Source organism: Cherax quadricarinatus, chromosome 43 (assembly GCF_038502225.1).
Source record: "Cherax quadricarinatus isolate ZL_2023a chromosome 43, ASM3850222v1, whole genome shotgun sequence".
Taxonomy (NCBI): domain Eukaryota; kingdom Metazoa; phylum Arthropoda; class Malacostraca; order Decapoda; family Parastacidae; genus Cherax; species Cherax quadricarinatus.
This window is the reverse complement of record NC_091334.1, coordinates 27,736,753-27,752,444: the sequence shown is the minus strand read 5'-3', so window position 1 is coordinate 27,752,444 and position 15,692 is coordinate 27,736,753. Positions and strand designations below refer to the sequence as shown.

The 15,692-nt window shown below is 46.9% G+C and overlaps 1 protein-coding gene across 8 annotated transcripts in view; it reads right to left on the bottom strand.

Annotated features, from left to right (window-relative positions):
* LOC128694093 (uncharacterized) overlaps window positions 1–15,692 on the bottom strand; it is a 188,012-nt gene that overhangs the window by 44,320 nt on the left and 128,000 nt on the right. For all 8 annotated transcript variants that reach the window (XM_070093799.1, XM_070093800.1, XM_070093801.1 and 5 more), the window contains 3 exons: window positions 14,827–15,026; window positions 361–486; window positions 22–211 (listed from right to left, as the gene is read on the bottom strand). In XM_070093799.1, the coding sequence (XP_069949900.1) occupies window positions 22–211; window positions 361–486; window positions 14,827–15,026 (516 nt within the window). The remainder of the gene's footprint in view (window positions 1–21; window positions 212–360; window positions 487–14,826; window positions 15,027–15,692) is intronic.

Here is a 15,692-nt window from a genome sequence, read left to right as displayed (position 1 = left end):
ACAATCTGGATGGTTGTTTACCTGATCGGAAGCTCTCTGATTGGTAGGTGTGGGTGACGGGGTGTGGTCGGTGGTGGTGAAGGCCTGGTGGGCCCGCTCTAGTAACAGCGCCACCCCAGAGTCGTTACTGTGGCTCCCAGAACCGGTTCGTCCAGACGGCACCCCTCCGCCGCCCTCTGGTGCTCCGCTGCCACGGATCTCGAGCCTCGACCTGCCGATGGAAGCCCAGAGTCAAATTTATATCACCACTTCAGTCGCCCTGTTCTGCTCTGTCATCTCTAATATCATATTTGATACCTTGGTCACCCTGTTCTGCTCTTTGGTCTCTAATATGAGCCAGACAGAGGACAAGCACAGTACCTTGTATGGTGTGACAGCACTCCAGCCTGGATGAGATCAGACACTAACAGTCGCCGGTCATCCAACAACCTCGTTACAGACGACTGAAGACCCTCCTGTCTGTCACTCACTGCCAACACCTCCTTCCTGTCATTAAACACATAAAAAAATTAACACAACATAGACTTTGCCACAAACATTTCTACAAACATAAAACGTCTCAAAAACTCCAAAATGCCCCATTTTTTTCATCTAAGCCTATTAAATTTAGAGAAAAATGTTACATCTGAAGAAGCTTTAAACCTGAAAGTGAAAGGCCTCAAAAAATATCTGGGAGAATATCAGGGTTAATACTGGGAACATTGTGAATATTGTGCCCAGTGACCAGGGTGATTCTCAGTGACAAAGGTGATTCCAAGTGGAATAATATGTAAGAAACAATAGTAGTCAGTCATGTGGACTGTTAGTGAATTGATAAAGCCACTCCCCTCTCCTCACCTCCCTGGTCCTCTCCTCACATCCCTGGTCCTCTCCTCACATCCCTGGTCCTCTCCTCACATCCCTGGTCCTCTCCTCACATCCCTGGTTCTCTCCTCACATCCCTGGTCCTGTCCTCACATCCCTGGTCCTCTCTTCACATCCCTGGTCCTCTCCTCACCTCCCTGGTCCTCTCTTCACCTCCCTGGCCCTCTCCTCACATCCCTGGTCTTCTCCTCACATCCCTGGTTCTCTCCTCACATCCCTGGTCCTCTCCTCACATCCCTGATTCTCTCCTCACATCCCTGGTCCTCTCCTCACATCCCTGGTCCTCTCCTCACCTCCCTGGTCCTCTCCTCACCTCCCTGGTCCTCTCCTCACCTCCCTGGTCCTCTCCTCACCTCCCTGGTCCTCTCCTCACCTCCCTGGTGGCCTGGTGGCTAAAACTCCCGCTTCACACACGGAGGGCCCGGGTTCGATTCCCGGCGGGTGGAAATTCTGACACGTTTCCTTACACCTATTGTCCTGTTCACCTAGCAGCAAATAGGTACCTGGGTGTTAGACGACTGGTGTGGGTCGCATCCTGGGGGACAAGATTAAGGACCCCAATGGAAATAAGTTAGACAGTCCTCGATGACGCACTGACTTTCTTGGGTTATCCTGGGTGGCTAACCCTCCGGGGTTAAAAATCCGAACGAAATCTTATCTCTTATCTTATCTTATCTTCACATCCCTGGTCCTCTCCTCACCTCCCTGGTCCTCTCCTCACATCCCTGGTCCTCTCTTCACATCCCTGGTCCTCTCCTCACCTCCCTGGTCCTCTCCTCACCTCCCTGGTCCTCTCCTCACCTCCCTGGTCCTCTCCTCACATCCCTGGTCCTCTCCTCACATCCCTGGTCCTCTCCTCACATCCCTGGTCCTCTCCTCACATCCCTGGTCCTCTCCTCACATCCCTGGTCCTCTCCTCACCTCCCTGGTCCTCTCCTCACCTCCCTGGTCCTCTCCTCACATCCCTGGTCCTCTCCTCACATCCCTGGTCCTCTCCTCACATCCCTGGTCCTCTCCTCACATCCCTGGTCCTCTCCTCACATCCCTGGTCCTCTCCTCACATCCCTGGTCCTCTCCTCACATCCCTGGTCCTCTCCTCACCTCCCTGGTCCTCTCCTCACATCCCTGGTCCTCTCCTCACATCCCTGGTCCTCTCCTCACATCCCTGGTCCTCTCCTCACATCCCTGGTCCTCTCCTCACATCCCTGGTCCTCTCCTCACATCCCTGGTCCTCTCCTCACATCCCTGGTCCTCTCCTCACCTCCCTGGTCCTCTCCTCACATCCCTGGTCCTCTCTTCACATCCCTGGTCCTCTCTTCACATCCCTGGTCCTCTCCTCACATCCCTGGTCCTCTCCTCACCTCCCTGATCCTCTCCTCACATCCCTGGTCCTCTCCTCACCTCCCTGGTCCTCTCCTCACCTCCCTGGTCCTCTCCTCACCTCCCTGGTCCTCTCCTCACATCCCTGGTTCTCTCCTCACCTCCCTGGTCCTCTCCTCACATCCCTGGTCCTCTCTTCACCTCCCTGGTCCTCTCTTCACATCCCTGGTCCTCTCCTCACATCCCTGGTTCTCTCCTCACATCCCTGGTCCTCTCCTCACATCCCTGGTCCTCTCCTCACATCCCTGGTCCTCTCCTCATCTCCCTGGTCCTCTCTTCACCTCCCTGGTCCTCTCCTCACATCCCTGGTCTTCTCCTCACATCCCTGGTCCTCTCCTCACATCCCTGGTCCTCTCCTCACATCCCTGGTCCTCTCCTCACATCCCTGGTCCTCTCCTCACGTCCCTGGTCCTCTCCTCACATCCCTGGTCCTCTCCTCAAATCCCTGGTTCTCTCCTCACATCCCTGGTCCTCTCCTCATATCCCTGGTCCTCTCCTCACATCCCTGGTCCTCTCCTCACATCCCTGGTCCTCTCCTCACATCCCTGGTTCTCTCCTCACATCCCTGGTCCTCTCCTCACATCCCTGGTCCCCTCCTCACATCCCTGGTCCTCTCCTCACATCCCTGGTCCTCTCCTCACATCCCTGGTTCTCTCCTCACATCCCTGGTTCTCTCCTCACATCTCTGGTCCTCTCCTCACATCCCTGGTTCTCTCCTCGCATCCCTGGTCCTCTCCTCACATCCCTGGTCCTCTCCTCACATCCCTGGTCCTCTCCTCACGTCCCTGGGTCTCTCCTCACATCCCTGGTCCTCTCCTCAAATCCCTGGTTCTCTCCTCACATCCCTGGTCCTCTCCTCACATCCCTGGTCCTCTCCTCATATCCCTGGTCCTCTCCTCACATCCCTGGTCCTCTCCTCACATCCCTGGTCCTCTCCTCACATCCCTGGTTCTCTCCTCACATCCCTGGTCCTCTCCTCACATCCCTGGTCCTCTCCTCACATCCCTGGTCCTCTCCTCACATCCCTGGTCCTCTCCTCACATCCCTGGTCCTCTCCTCACATCCCTGGTCCTCTCCTCACATCCCTGGTCCTCTCCTCACATCCCTGGTCCTCTCCTCACATCCCTGGTCCTCTCCTCACATCCCTGGTCCTCTCCTCACGTCCCTTGTCCTCTCCTCACATCCCTGGTCCTCTCCTCACATCCCTGGTCCTCTCCTCACGTCCCTTGTCCTCTCCTCACATCCCTGGTCCTCTCCTCAAATCCCTGGTTCTCTCCTCACATCCCTGGTCCTCTCCTCACATCCCTGGTCCTCTCCTCATATCCCTGGTCCTCTCCTCACATCCCTGGTCCTCTCCTCACATCCCTGGTCCTCTCCTCACATCCCTGGTTCTCTCCTCACATCCCTGGTCCTCTCCTCACATCCCTGGTCCTCTCCTCACATCCCTGGTCCTCTCCTCACATCCATGGTCCTCTCCTCACATCCCTGGTCCTCTCCTCACATCCCTGGTCCTCTCCTCACATCCCTGGTCCTCTCCTCACATCCCTGGTCCTCTCCTCACATCCCTGGTCCTCTCCTCACATCCCTAGTCTTCGCCTCAGATCTCTGTCTAGGTCATGTGTCTGACTGAACAAGGGTGTTGCCTAGTGTCAGGCAGGCTGCTCCCCACCTGACCCATGCACCCATGCCTTGCTTCACCCATCATCCCCCCAAGGAGAGACAAGTCCCTAGCAACATCTGCTATCAGGGCAATAAATGCATTCCCCAGAGATGACAACCTCATCCGTCTCCCCACTAGGGCTACAAACACCCCTCGGGAAAATGCCAACAACAGAACACATGAAGCCTCAAAAATTAGAGAACAAATTAGCAAAAAAATAGAAGAGGGTAATACTACTGGAGCTCTGAGGCTTATGACCAGTGAGGATACCATCGCCCATAAGGAAGTCATTACAGCACAAGCTCTGAAGGACAGGCATCCACCCAGAGTTCCCAGTACCAACATTAACCTCCGTGACAGTGCAGCAGGTGAAGAACATTTAACCCTACAGGACGCTCAGCAGGGGGTTCCACCAGTTGAAGGCTACAAAATGGAAAACAAATGCTCAGTCAGGCACTTGGGGATGTTTCAGAGATCGTTGTCTGAACTCTCCAAATTTTCCAATGGTTACCTGACTGGTAGTGTCCCGGAAACCATTCTCTGATGCATCACTATGCGCCCCCCGGAAAAATGAAGGAAGAATCAGGCCCTCTGCAGCTGGCAACACCCTTCAGTGCCTTGTTGCCAAGGCTGCAGTGAGAATGAAAATAAATGGTATAAAATATCGACACAATGGAAACATAAACACATATGCAGTTTAATGTGATCCTTTATTGACAACGTTTTGCCCACACAGTGGGCTTTTTCAAGTCGAATCGAGGACGACGAGAGCTGTCGTAAGATGGGAAGGAAGAAGGATAAGGAAGGATGGAAATAACTGGAAAAGGATGGGGAGGAGGGGAAGAGGAGGAATCAAGGCAAGTGGCCCAACCACTCTGGGACATGTGGTACAAAAGTACTGGAGACGTAGATAGTGAGGCTTGACTGATGTCATTGCTTGGCTCACTAGGAGAGGATGGCGAAGGCAGCGGTAGGAGCTGGGAGTGTCAGAAGGCAGCAAGCAGGATGAGATGGTTATGGTCTTAAACCGTTTATCAGTGCGGTAAATTGTTTTCGAGAGAGTTGTATCACACTTATGGGAGAGCTGTAGTAGTATTCGTTGGTTTGGAGTTGGTGGAGTATCTGGTTGTAGGTAGGGAATGGTCTTTCTTCGCTTTGGTATGATACAGTGTTGTCTTGGAGATGTTGGATGAGTTCTAGGCGAGTCATGCTTGCAGGGTATAGCCTTGTGGTGTAGAATACGAGTCCTTTATGTTTAACCCATGGTGTTCCAGGTAATCGACGTGAGCTAAGTAGAGAAGGCGGTGGTGGAGTAGAGGAAGGTGGTGTTACTTCGTTTTCAACTTCAGTAGACGAATTAGAAGATGTTTCTGGTGGTAAGGCTTCTGATTGGTTGGATTCAGTGAGAGGTGGTGGCGGTGGAGGCTTCTCATTGGTCGTTGTTGGATTGACGTCACTAGTTGGTGGTGTTGATGGAACTTCTGCAGAAGAATTGGCGATTAAGTTTTTGGTGAATTTGAGAATTTCTTCAGAAGGTGGAGATGCTGGAAATGTAAATGAAGGCATGTTATTTAATGCAAATAACTCGTTGATGGTAGAGTTAAATGATCCAGGTACTGTCATGTTTTGCATATGAGCGTATAGTAGACAGTAGTGAATCTTCGTTACGTTACATGTTGGAGGAGTGATGGTAGTGGTGGTGGTGGAGGCGGGCTGAGTAGATGCTTGAAGTAATTTTGTAGTGTCTGATTGTATCTTTGCAATTGCTGCATACGTTGGAGTGTTGCTAGTAGGTTTTTTCTTTGCTGCATCTTGTGTTTTCTTCATAATATCCTTTCTTGTAGGACATTTTGCTGCCAGTGTATGGTGATCATTACTCTTGCAGTTTAAGCACGCTGGTTGTGTTGGAGCAGCAGCGGTGCAGGAACTGAAGGTGTGTCCCTCACTACCACATGTAGTGCAGAACTTCTTGTCTTTTACTGGACATGCTTTGGTAGTGTGATGGTATGAATAACAGTTCCAGCAATGTTGGATGTAATGATATCTCTCTGCTTCAATGTAGGTAGGGCTGATGTAGTAGTGGTAGACAGCAAGACCTTCGTTCAGTGCAGTGGCAGCCATGTTCACGTCGGTGAAGGTGACCTTGATCATGGACTATGCATTCGGGATTTTTGTAATGCTGTCAACAGTAGCCCAAGTATTTTGCGTCTCGATGAATGACTTGAGCTCAGCAGGTGTTTGAGACGTCAGAATCTTGTCCAGTTTTTTTAGGAATACTGATTTCCTTGCCCTGAGGGCAGGAGATGACGTAACAGTAAACCCTTGAGTAGTAAGAGTAGTGATGGCTTCTGTAGTGAGTAGCTTCTCTGCTTCAGCATCATCGTGACACACAACAATGAATGCTTCTTTCAGTGACAATATGGTGTTGAATTTTACTTCCAGTGCTCCCTGAACAACAGTTGCAAGAGCAATCTTCGTTGAATCATCAACGGTACAATTTCTTGGTTTGATCTTTACACGATTTGCGTAGCTCATCGTGTAAGTCATGGCGATGACAACGCTGGTCGATCTACCTGGGGTGGAAGGTACGGGAGTATTTATAGCCGGGTTCAGAATGTTGAGGTCAGGTGGAGAATGCTGCATCTGATGATCTACCGGGCGGGGTTATAGAGTCTTGGGTAGCTTGGCAGGGGTATTGGACAAGTCTACTCACAACTTGTCCAATACCCCTGCCAAGCTACCCAAGACTCTATAACCCCGCCCGGTAGATCATCAGATGCAGCATTCTCCACCTGACCTCAACATTCTGAACCCGACTATAAATACTCCCGTACCTTCCACCCCAGGTAGATCTGTTTGTGACTTGAAAAAGCCCACTGTGTGGGCGAAACGTTGTCAATAAAGGATCACATTAAACTGCATATGTGTTTATGTTTCCGCTGCAGTGAGAATGGCGAGTCAAGAGGCTTCTGCAATGCTGAAACTAACACAGCTTGGTTCTGATGGTCAACAAGGCTGTGAAGCAGCTACCCATGGAGCACGAGTATACATCCATAACTTGTCAGCTCAAAAAAGTCCCGATCAAACTGGACTCTGCTCTCTACATTAGTTTCTAGACACTTCCCTTTCATTTAATCTTTCATATAAACGTATTATGGTGGGACTTCTACACTGATTGACTCGTGTGAGGGTGTACAACAGGGCAACCCTCTTTTCTCTTTGCTTTTCTGTATGGTCATCAAGGAAGTCACAGAAACACTGTTCAGCGAGTTCATTATCTGGTTCTTGGATGATGGTGCCCTGACTGGCACTACAAAATCTCTCCAAGAGGACATCAGGAGCTTGGGCCTATCCTTAAACCCTACCAAATGCGAGTTTCTACTAATCAACAGATCACTGAGGATATTAGCATGAGCCATCGATCAAGCCAATAGCACTCTCCTTGGTGCTCCTCTCGGAGCAACAAGGAGAGTGTACCTTTCATCAGGACGATGAAAGTCAGAAAGACAGTGATACTCACCAGGAACCTCTCCCTCCCAAAACTTACCTACTTCTTGAGATGCTCCCCAGCCTTCATCAGTCCGAAACTCATGAAGTATGACTCCCTCCTAAACACCATGCAAGAGAGTGTACTGAATTTTTCCCTCGAAGATGGACAGAGGTTGCATGCCTCACTTCCAGTCAGGCTTGGGGGGCTGGGAGTATGCAAATCCTCCCAGATTGCCCTACCAACTTTCTTATTCTCTTCCATGACCTCAGACAAGTTAACAAAATAAATTCTTCTCGACAACCCTGGTGTCTTACCAGGAATACAGGATCCTAACTGCACCAGTGCCATTACCGAATGTGAGACTTGTTGTTCCAGAACCAAAACCTAGTGCAGCACTAGCCTACAAACAGTCCAGTTGGGATGGCCCCATTGCTGAAAAGGTGCATGACAACATGCTTAGGACTGCAACATCCAAAAGGGAGACTGCCCATCTCCAAGCTGTGAGTGCACCTTACTCTGGGGACTTCTTTCATACAGTTCCTATCTTGGCAAGGGGAACATGCTCTGAGCCACAGACCCTCTGTACTGTAGTGGCTCTCTGCTTTGCTGCCCTAATTCACATGGGATATATGTGTATCTGCGGTGATGTGCAAGCCGATCAATATGATCTACATGGTCTAAACTGCTCCAAAACCAAGGGTTCATATGAAAGATACAATGAAGTCAGCATCATAAAGATGAGCCTTGCTACAGTTGGGTGTCTGGCTGAGAGACAGCCCCAGTCCCTAGCAACCAGCAATACTCACAGGATCATCATCTATCCTTGGAAAAATGGTAGGCTTTAGCATGGGACTATACAAACCATACCATGGGCGGGGATTGAACTCTTGGCGAGTCGTAAAACTCCAGGCCAGCACGTAAGTCACTGGGCCACCTCGCTACAATAAGGTTCATCCAACTAGGTATATTTATACACCATAGAGAGGTTAGCATGATGAAGCAGTTTAATAAAGACAAATGCAACGTTCTAAATGTTGGAAAGGATAATAACCATGCCACATATAAACTAAACAATGTAGATCTTAATATTACTGATTGTGAAAAGGATTTCGGAGTTCTGGTTAGCAGTAACTTGAAACCAAGACAACAGTGCATAATCATTCGCAATAAAGCTAACAGGATCATTGGCTTCATATCAAGAAGCATAAATAATAGAAATCCTCAGTTTGTTCTTCAACTCTATATATCCTTTGTTAGGCCTCATTTAGATTATGCTGCACAGTTCTGGTCACCGTATTACAGAAAGGATATAAATGGTCTGGAAAATGTACAAAGGAGGATGACAAAATTGATCCCATGTATCAGAAACCTTCCCTATGAGGATAGACTGAGGCCCTGAATCTGCACTCTCTAGAAAGGCATAGAATTAGGGGGGATATGATTGAGGTGTATAAATGGAAAATAGAAATGAATAAAGGGGATGTAAATAGCGTGATAAAAATATCTAGCCTAGACAGGACTCGCATCAATGGTTTTAAGCTGGAAAAATTCAGATTCAGGAAGGATATAGGAGAGCACTGGTTTGGTAATAGAGTTGTGGATGAGTGGAACAAACTCCCGAGTACCGTCATAGAAGCTAAGACGTTGTGTAGTTTTAAAAATAGGTTAGATGAATATATGAGTGGGTGTGGGTGGGTGTGAGTTGGACCTGACTAGCTTGTGCTACTGGGTCAGATGCCGTGCTCCTTCCTTAAGTGAACGTGTCCTGACTGGGTAGGCCATTGGTCTAAACCGGGGGATTACATGGACCTGTCCAGCATGGGCTAGTAGGCCTGCTGCAGTGTTCCTTCTTTCTTATATTCTTACGATGGCTTTGAGGGGACTAGAACTAGAGTTCGTCACTGCCACAATGGCAGGAGATGCATCTGTAAAAACTTGTCTGTGTGGTCTTGTGAGTTCATTACCTTGTACCTAGTTCAGCCATCAAAACTTTGGAGCCCGGTCCCTGGACCCATTGTGTACCTCTGTAATCTGTAAATACCTTTGTAACTTGTCATGATTGTGACTAGACCTACCTGGAGCTCATTACCTTTGTAAATTGTGAGTTCATTACCTTTGTAAATTGTGAATTCATTACCTCTGTAACTTGCTCAGCTATCAAAACTTTGGAGTCCAGTCCCTGGACCCATTATGTACCTCTGTAATCTTTTGACTACCGCCCACTGGATGGGTATGGGGTGCATAATAAACATATTAAACTAAAAAAACTGTGGTCACAGTGGTGGCCTGTGCTAACCTCACTATGGTGTATAAATATACCTAGGTGGATGAATCTTATTGTAACCAGCTGGACCAGTGGCTTACGTGCTCGTCTGGAGTTTACAATCGTGTCATTATAATTTCGTGAGACATGGAACTATACCTGCGTGTTGACGCTAGTCGACACCTACATCCCTCCAGCTGAGGTCCTTTTCAGCAGGTGCTATTATTATTATTATTATTATTATTATTATTATTATTATTATTATTATTATTTTAATGATTATATTTTGAATTATTAATAATTACCTCTCCAGGTAATGAAGGCTGAGAAATGTTGAAATATTGATGTTATATTTTGTTTAATACACATGTGAATAGATATACAGAAACATGTGTACGCAACACATCACAACACACATAACACGACACACACAACACACATAACACAACACAACACCTACTGTAACAAGGTAATATCAGCCTTCAGAGACAACACAACACACATAACACAACACAACACCTACTGTAACAAGGTAATATCAGCCTTCAGAGACAACACAACACACATAACACAACACACAGCCCAGGGCAACATGGGTTTAGAACAGGTCGCTCCTGTCTGTCTCAACTACTGGATCACTACGACAAGGTCCTAAATGCACTAGAAGACAAAAAGAATGCAGATGTAATATATACAGACTTTGCAAAAGCCTTCGACAAGTGTGACCATGGCGTAATAGCGCACAAAATGCGTGCTGAAGGAATAACAGGAAAAGTCGGTCGATGGATCTATAATTTCCTCACTAACAGAACACAGAGAGTAGTCGTCAACAGAGTAAAGTCCGAGGCAGCTACGGTGAAAAGCTCTGTTCCACAAGGCACAGTACTCGCTCCCATCTTGTTCCTCATCCTTATATCCGACATAGACAAGGATGTCAGCCACAGCACCGTGTCTTCCTTTGCAGATGACACCCGAATCTGCATGACAGTGTCTTCCATTGCAGACACTGCAAGGCTCCAGGCAGACATTGCAGACACTGCAAGGCTCCAGGAAGACATTGCAGACACTGCAAGGCTCCAGGCAGACACTGCAGACACTGCAAGGCTCCAGGCAGACATTGCAGACACTGCAAGGCTCCAGGCAGACATTGCAGACACTGCAAAGCTCCAGGCGGACATTGCAGACACTGCAAGGCTCCAGGCGGACATCAACCAAATCTTTCAGTGGGCTGCAGAAAACAATATGAAGTTCAACGATGAGAAATTTCAATTACTCAGATATGGTAAACATGAGGAAATTAAATCTTCATCAGAGTACAAAACAAATTCTGGCCACAAAATAGAGCGAAACACCAACGTCAAAGACCTGGGAGTGATTATGTCGGAGGATCTCACCTTCAAGGACCATAACATTGTATCAATCGCATCTGCTAGAAAAATGACAGGATGGATAATGAGAACCTTCAAAACTAGGGATGCCAAGCCCATAATGACACTCTTCAGGCCACTTGTTCTATCTAGGCTGGAATATTCCTGCATACTAACAGCACCTTTCAGGCAGGTGAAATTGCTGACCTAGAAAATGTACAGAGAAACTTCACGGCGCGCATAACGGAGATAAAACACCTCAATTACTGGGAACGATTGAAGTTCCTGAACCTGTACTCCCTGGAACGCAGGCGGGAGAGATACATGATTATATATACCTGGAAAATCCTAGAAGGACTAGTACCGAACTTGCACAAGAAAATCACTCACAACGAAAGCAAAAGACTCGGCAGACGATGCAACATCCCCCCAATGAAAAGCAGGGGTGTCACTAGCACGTTAAGAGACAATACAATAAGTGTCAGGGGCCCGAGACTGTTCAACTTCCTCCCAGCATACATAAGGGGGATTACCAATAGACCCCTGGCAGTCTTCAAGCAGGCACTGGACAAGCATCTAAGGTCGGTACCTGACCAGCTGGGCTGTGGCTCGTACGTTGGACTGCTTGCAGCCAGCAGTAACAGGCTCGTTGATCAGGCTCTGATTCACCATGAGGATTGGTCACAGACCGGGCCGCGGGGGCGTTGACCCCCGGAACTCTCTCCAAGTAAACTCCAGGTAAACACAACACAACACACATAACACAACACACATAACACAACACACAACACAACACAACACACAACACAACACCTACTGTAACAAGGTAATATCAGCCTTCAGAGACAACACAACAAAACACAACACAACACAACATAACACAACACACACAACACACAAAGCACAACACAACACACATAACACAACATACACAACACACACAACACAACACAACACAACACACATAACACAACACACATAACACAACACACATAACACAACACATCACAACACAACACACACAACACAACACACACAAAACAACACACACAACACAACGCACATAACACAACACACATAACACAACACACACAACACAACACACATAACACAACACACATAACACAACACAACACAACACAACGCACATAACACAACACACATAACACAACACACACAACACAACACACACAACACAACACAACGCACATAACACAACACACATAACACAACACACACAACACAACACAACGCACATAACACAACACACATAACACAACACACACAACACAACACACACAACACAACACAACACAACGCACATAACACAACACACATAACACAACACACACAACACAACACAACACAACACAACACACACAAAACAACACACACACAACACAACGCACATAACACAACGCACACAACACAACACAACACAACACAACACACACAACACAACACAACACAACACAAACAACACAACACACACAACACAACACAACACAACACACAAAACACAACACACACAACAGAACACAACACAACACAACACAACACACACAACACAACACAACACAACACAACACACACAACACAAACACAACACACACAACACAACACACACAAAACAACACACACAACACAACGCACATAACACAACGCACACAACACAACACACACAACACAACACACACAACACAACACAACACACAACACAACACAACACACAACACAACACAACACACACACAACACAACACAACACACACAACACAACACAATACAACACAACACAACACACACAACACAACACAACACACAACACAACACACACAACACAACACAACACACACAACACAACACACACAACACAACACACAACACAACACACAACACACACAACACAACACAACACACAACACAACACAACACAACACACAACACAACACAACACACACAACACAACACAACACAACACAACACAACACACAACACACACAACACAACACACACAACACAACACAACACAACACAACACACAACACACACAACACAACACAACACAACACAACACACAACAAACACAACACAACACAACACAACACAACACAACACACACAACACAACACAACACAACACACACAACACAACACACAACACACAACACACAACACACACAACACAACACAACACAACACAACACAACACACACAACACACACAACACAACACAACACCACACAACACACACAACACAACACAACACAACGCAACACAACACAACACAACACAACACACACAACACAACACACACAACACAACACAACACAACACACACAACACAACACAACACAACACAACACACACAACACAACACAACACAACACAACACAACACACACAACACAACACAACACAACACACACAACACACACAACACAACACACACAACACAACACACACAACACAACACAACACAACACAACACAACACAACACCTACTGTAACAAGGTAATATCAGCCTTCAGAGACAACACAACACAACACAACACAACACAACACCTACTGTAACAAGGTAATATCAGCCTTCAGAGACAACACAACACAACACAACACAACACAACACAACACAACACAACACAACACAACACTTACTGTAACAAGGTAATATCAGCCTTCAGAGACAACACAACACAACACAACACAACATAACACACACAACACAACACAACACTTACTGTAACAAGGTAATATCAGCCTTCAGAGACAACACAACACAACACAACACAACACAACATAACACACACAACACAACACAACACAACACAACACAACACAACACAACATAACACACACAACACAACACAACACAACACTTACTGTAACAAGGTAATATCAGCCTTCAGAGACAACACAACACAACACAACACAACACCTACTGTAACAAGGTAATATCAGCCTTCAGAGACAACACAACACAACACAACACAACACAACACAACACAACACAACACAACACAACACAACACAACACCTACTGTAACAAGGTAATATCAGCCTTCAGAGACAACACAACACAACACAACACAACACAACACAACACAACACAACACAACACAACACAACACAACACAACACAACACCTACTGTAACAAGGTAATATCAGCCTTCAGAGACAACACAACACAACACAACATAACACACACAACACAACACAACACAACACAACATAACACACACAACACAACACAACACAACATAACACACACAACACATCACAACACACACAACATAACACACACAACACAACACAACACAACACAACACAACACAACACAACACAACACAACACAACACAACACAACACCTACTGTAACAAGGTAATATCAGCCTTCAGAGACAACACAACACAACACAACACAACACAACACAACACAACACAACACAACACCTACTGTAACAAGGTAATATCAGCCTTCAGAGACAACACAACACAACACAACACAACACAACACAACACAACACAACACAACACAACACAACACAACACCTACTGTAACAAGGTAATATCAGCCTTCAGAGACAACACAACACAACACAACACAACACAACACAACACAACACAACACAACACAACACAACACAACACAACACAACATAACACAACACAACACAACACAACACAACACAACACTTACTGTAACAAGGTAATATCAGCCTTCAGAGACAACACAACACAACACAACACAACACAACACAACACAACACAACACAACACAACACAACACAACACAACACCTACTGTAACAAGGTAATATCAGCCTTCAGAGACAACACAAGCTTTAACACTTCAGCAGTGTTCTCTTCACATCTCTGTCTTGAGTGTTGCAGCTCCCTGCTAAAGCTGGACTCCCTGGTCAAGCTGGGATCATCCACAACACAGCTTAGCCTGGTCACCGCCTCCGTCAGCGTACACTTCATCCCCACCACAGCTTCCTGGAGCTGAAACAAGCAAGAAAGGCTTTATAAACACCCGGAAGCTGGTTAAGATAAGATAAGATTTCGTTGGGATTTTTAACCCCGGAGGGTTAGCCACCCAGGATAACCCAAGAAAGTCAGTGCGTCATCGAGGACTGTCTAACTTATTTCCATTGGGGTCCTTAATCTTGTCCCCCAGGATGCCACCCACACCAGTCCACTAACACCCAGGTACCTATTTGCTGCTAGGTGAACAGGACAACAGGTGTAAGGAAACGTGTCGGCATGTTTCCACCCCGCCGGGAATCGAACCCGGGCCCTCCGTGTGTGAAGCGGGAGCTTAAAACAGATTGAAACTTAGTGTATATACCGCCAGTGCATATACCGCTATTGTATATACCGCTAGTGTACATACCGCCAGTGTATATACCGCTATTGTATATACCGCTAGTGTACATACCGCCAGTGTATATACCGCTATTGTATATACCGCTAGTGTACATACCGCCAGTGTATATACCGCTATTGTATATACCGCTAGTGTACATACCGCCAGTGTATATACCGCTATTGTATATACCGCTAGTGTACATACCGCCAGTGTATATACCGCTATTGTATATACCGCTAGTGTACATACCGCCAGTGTATATACCGCTATTGTATATACCGCTAGTGTACATACCGCCA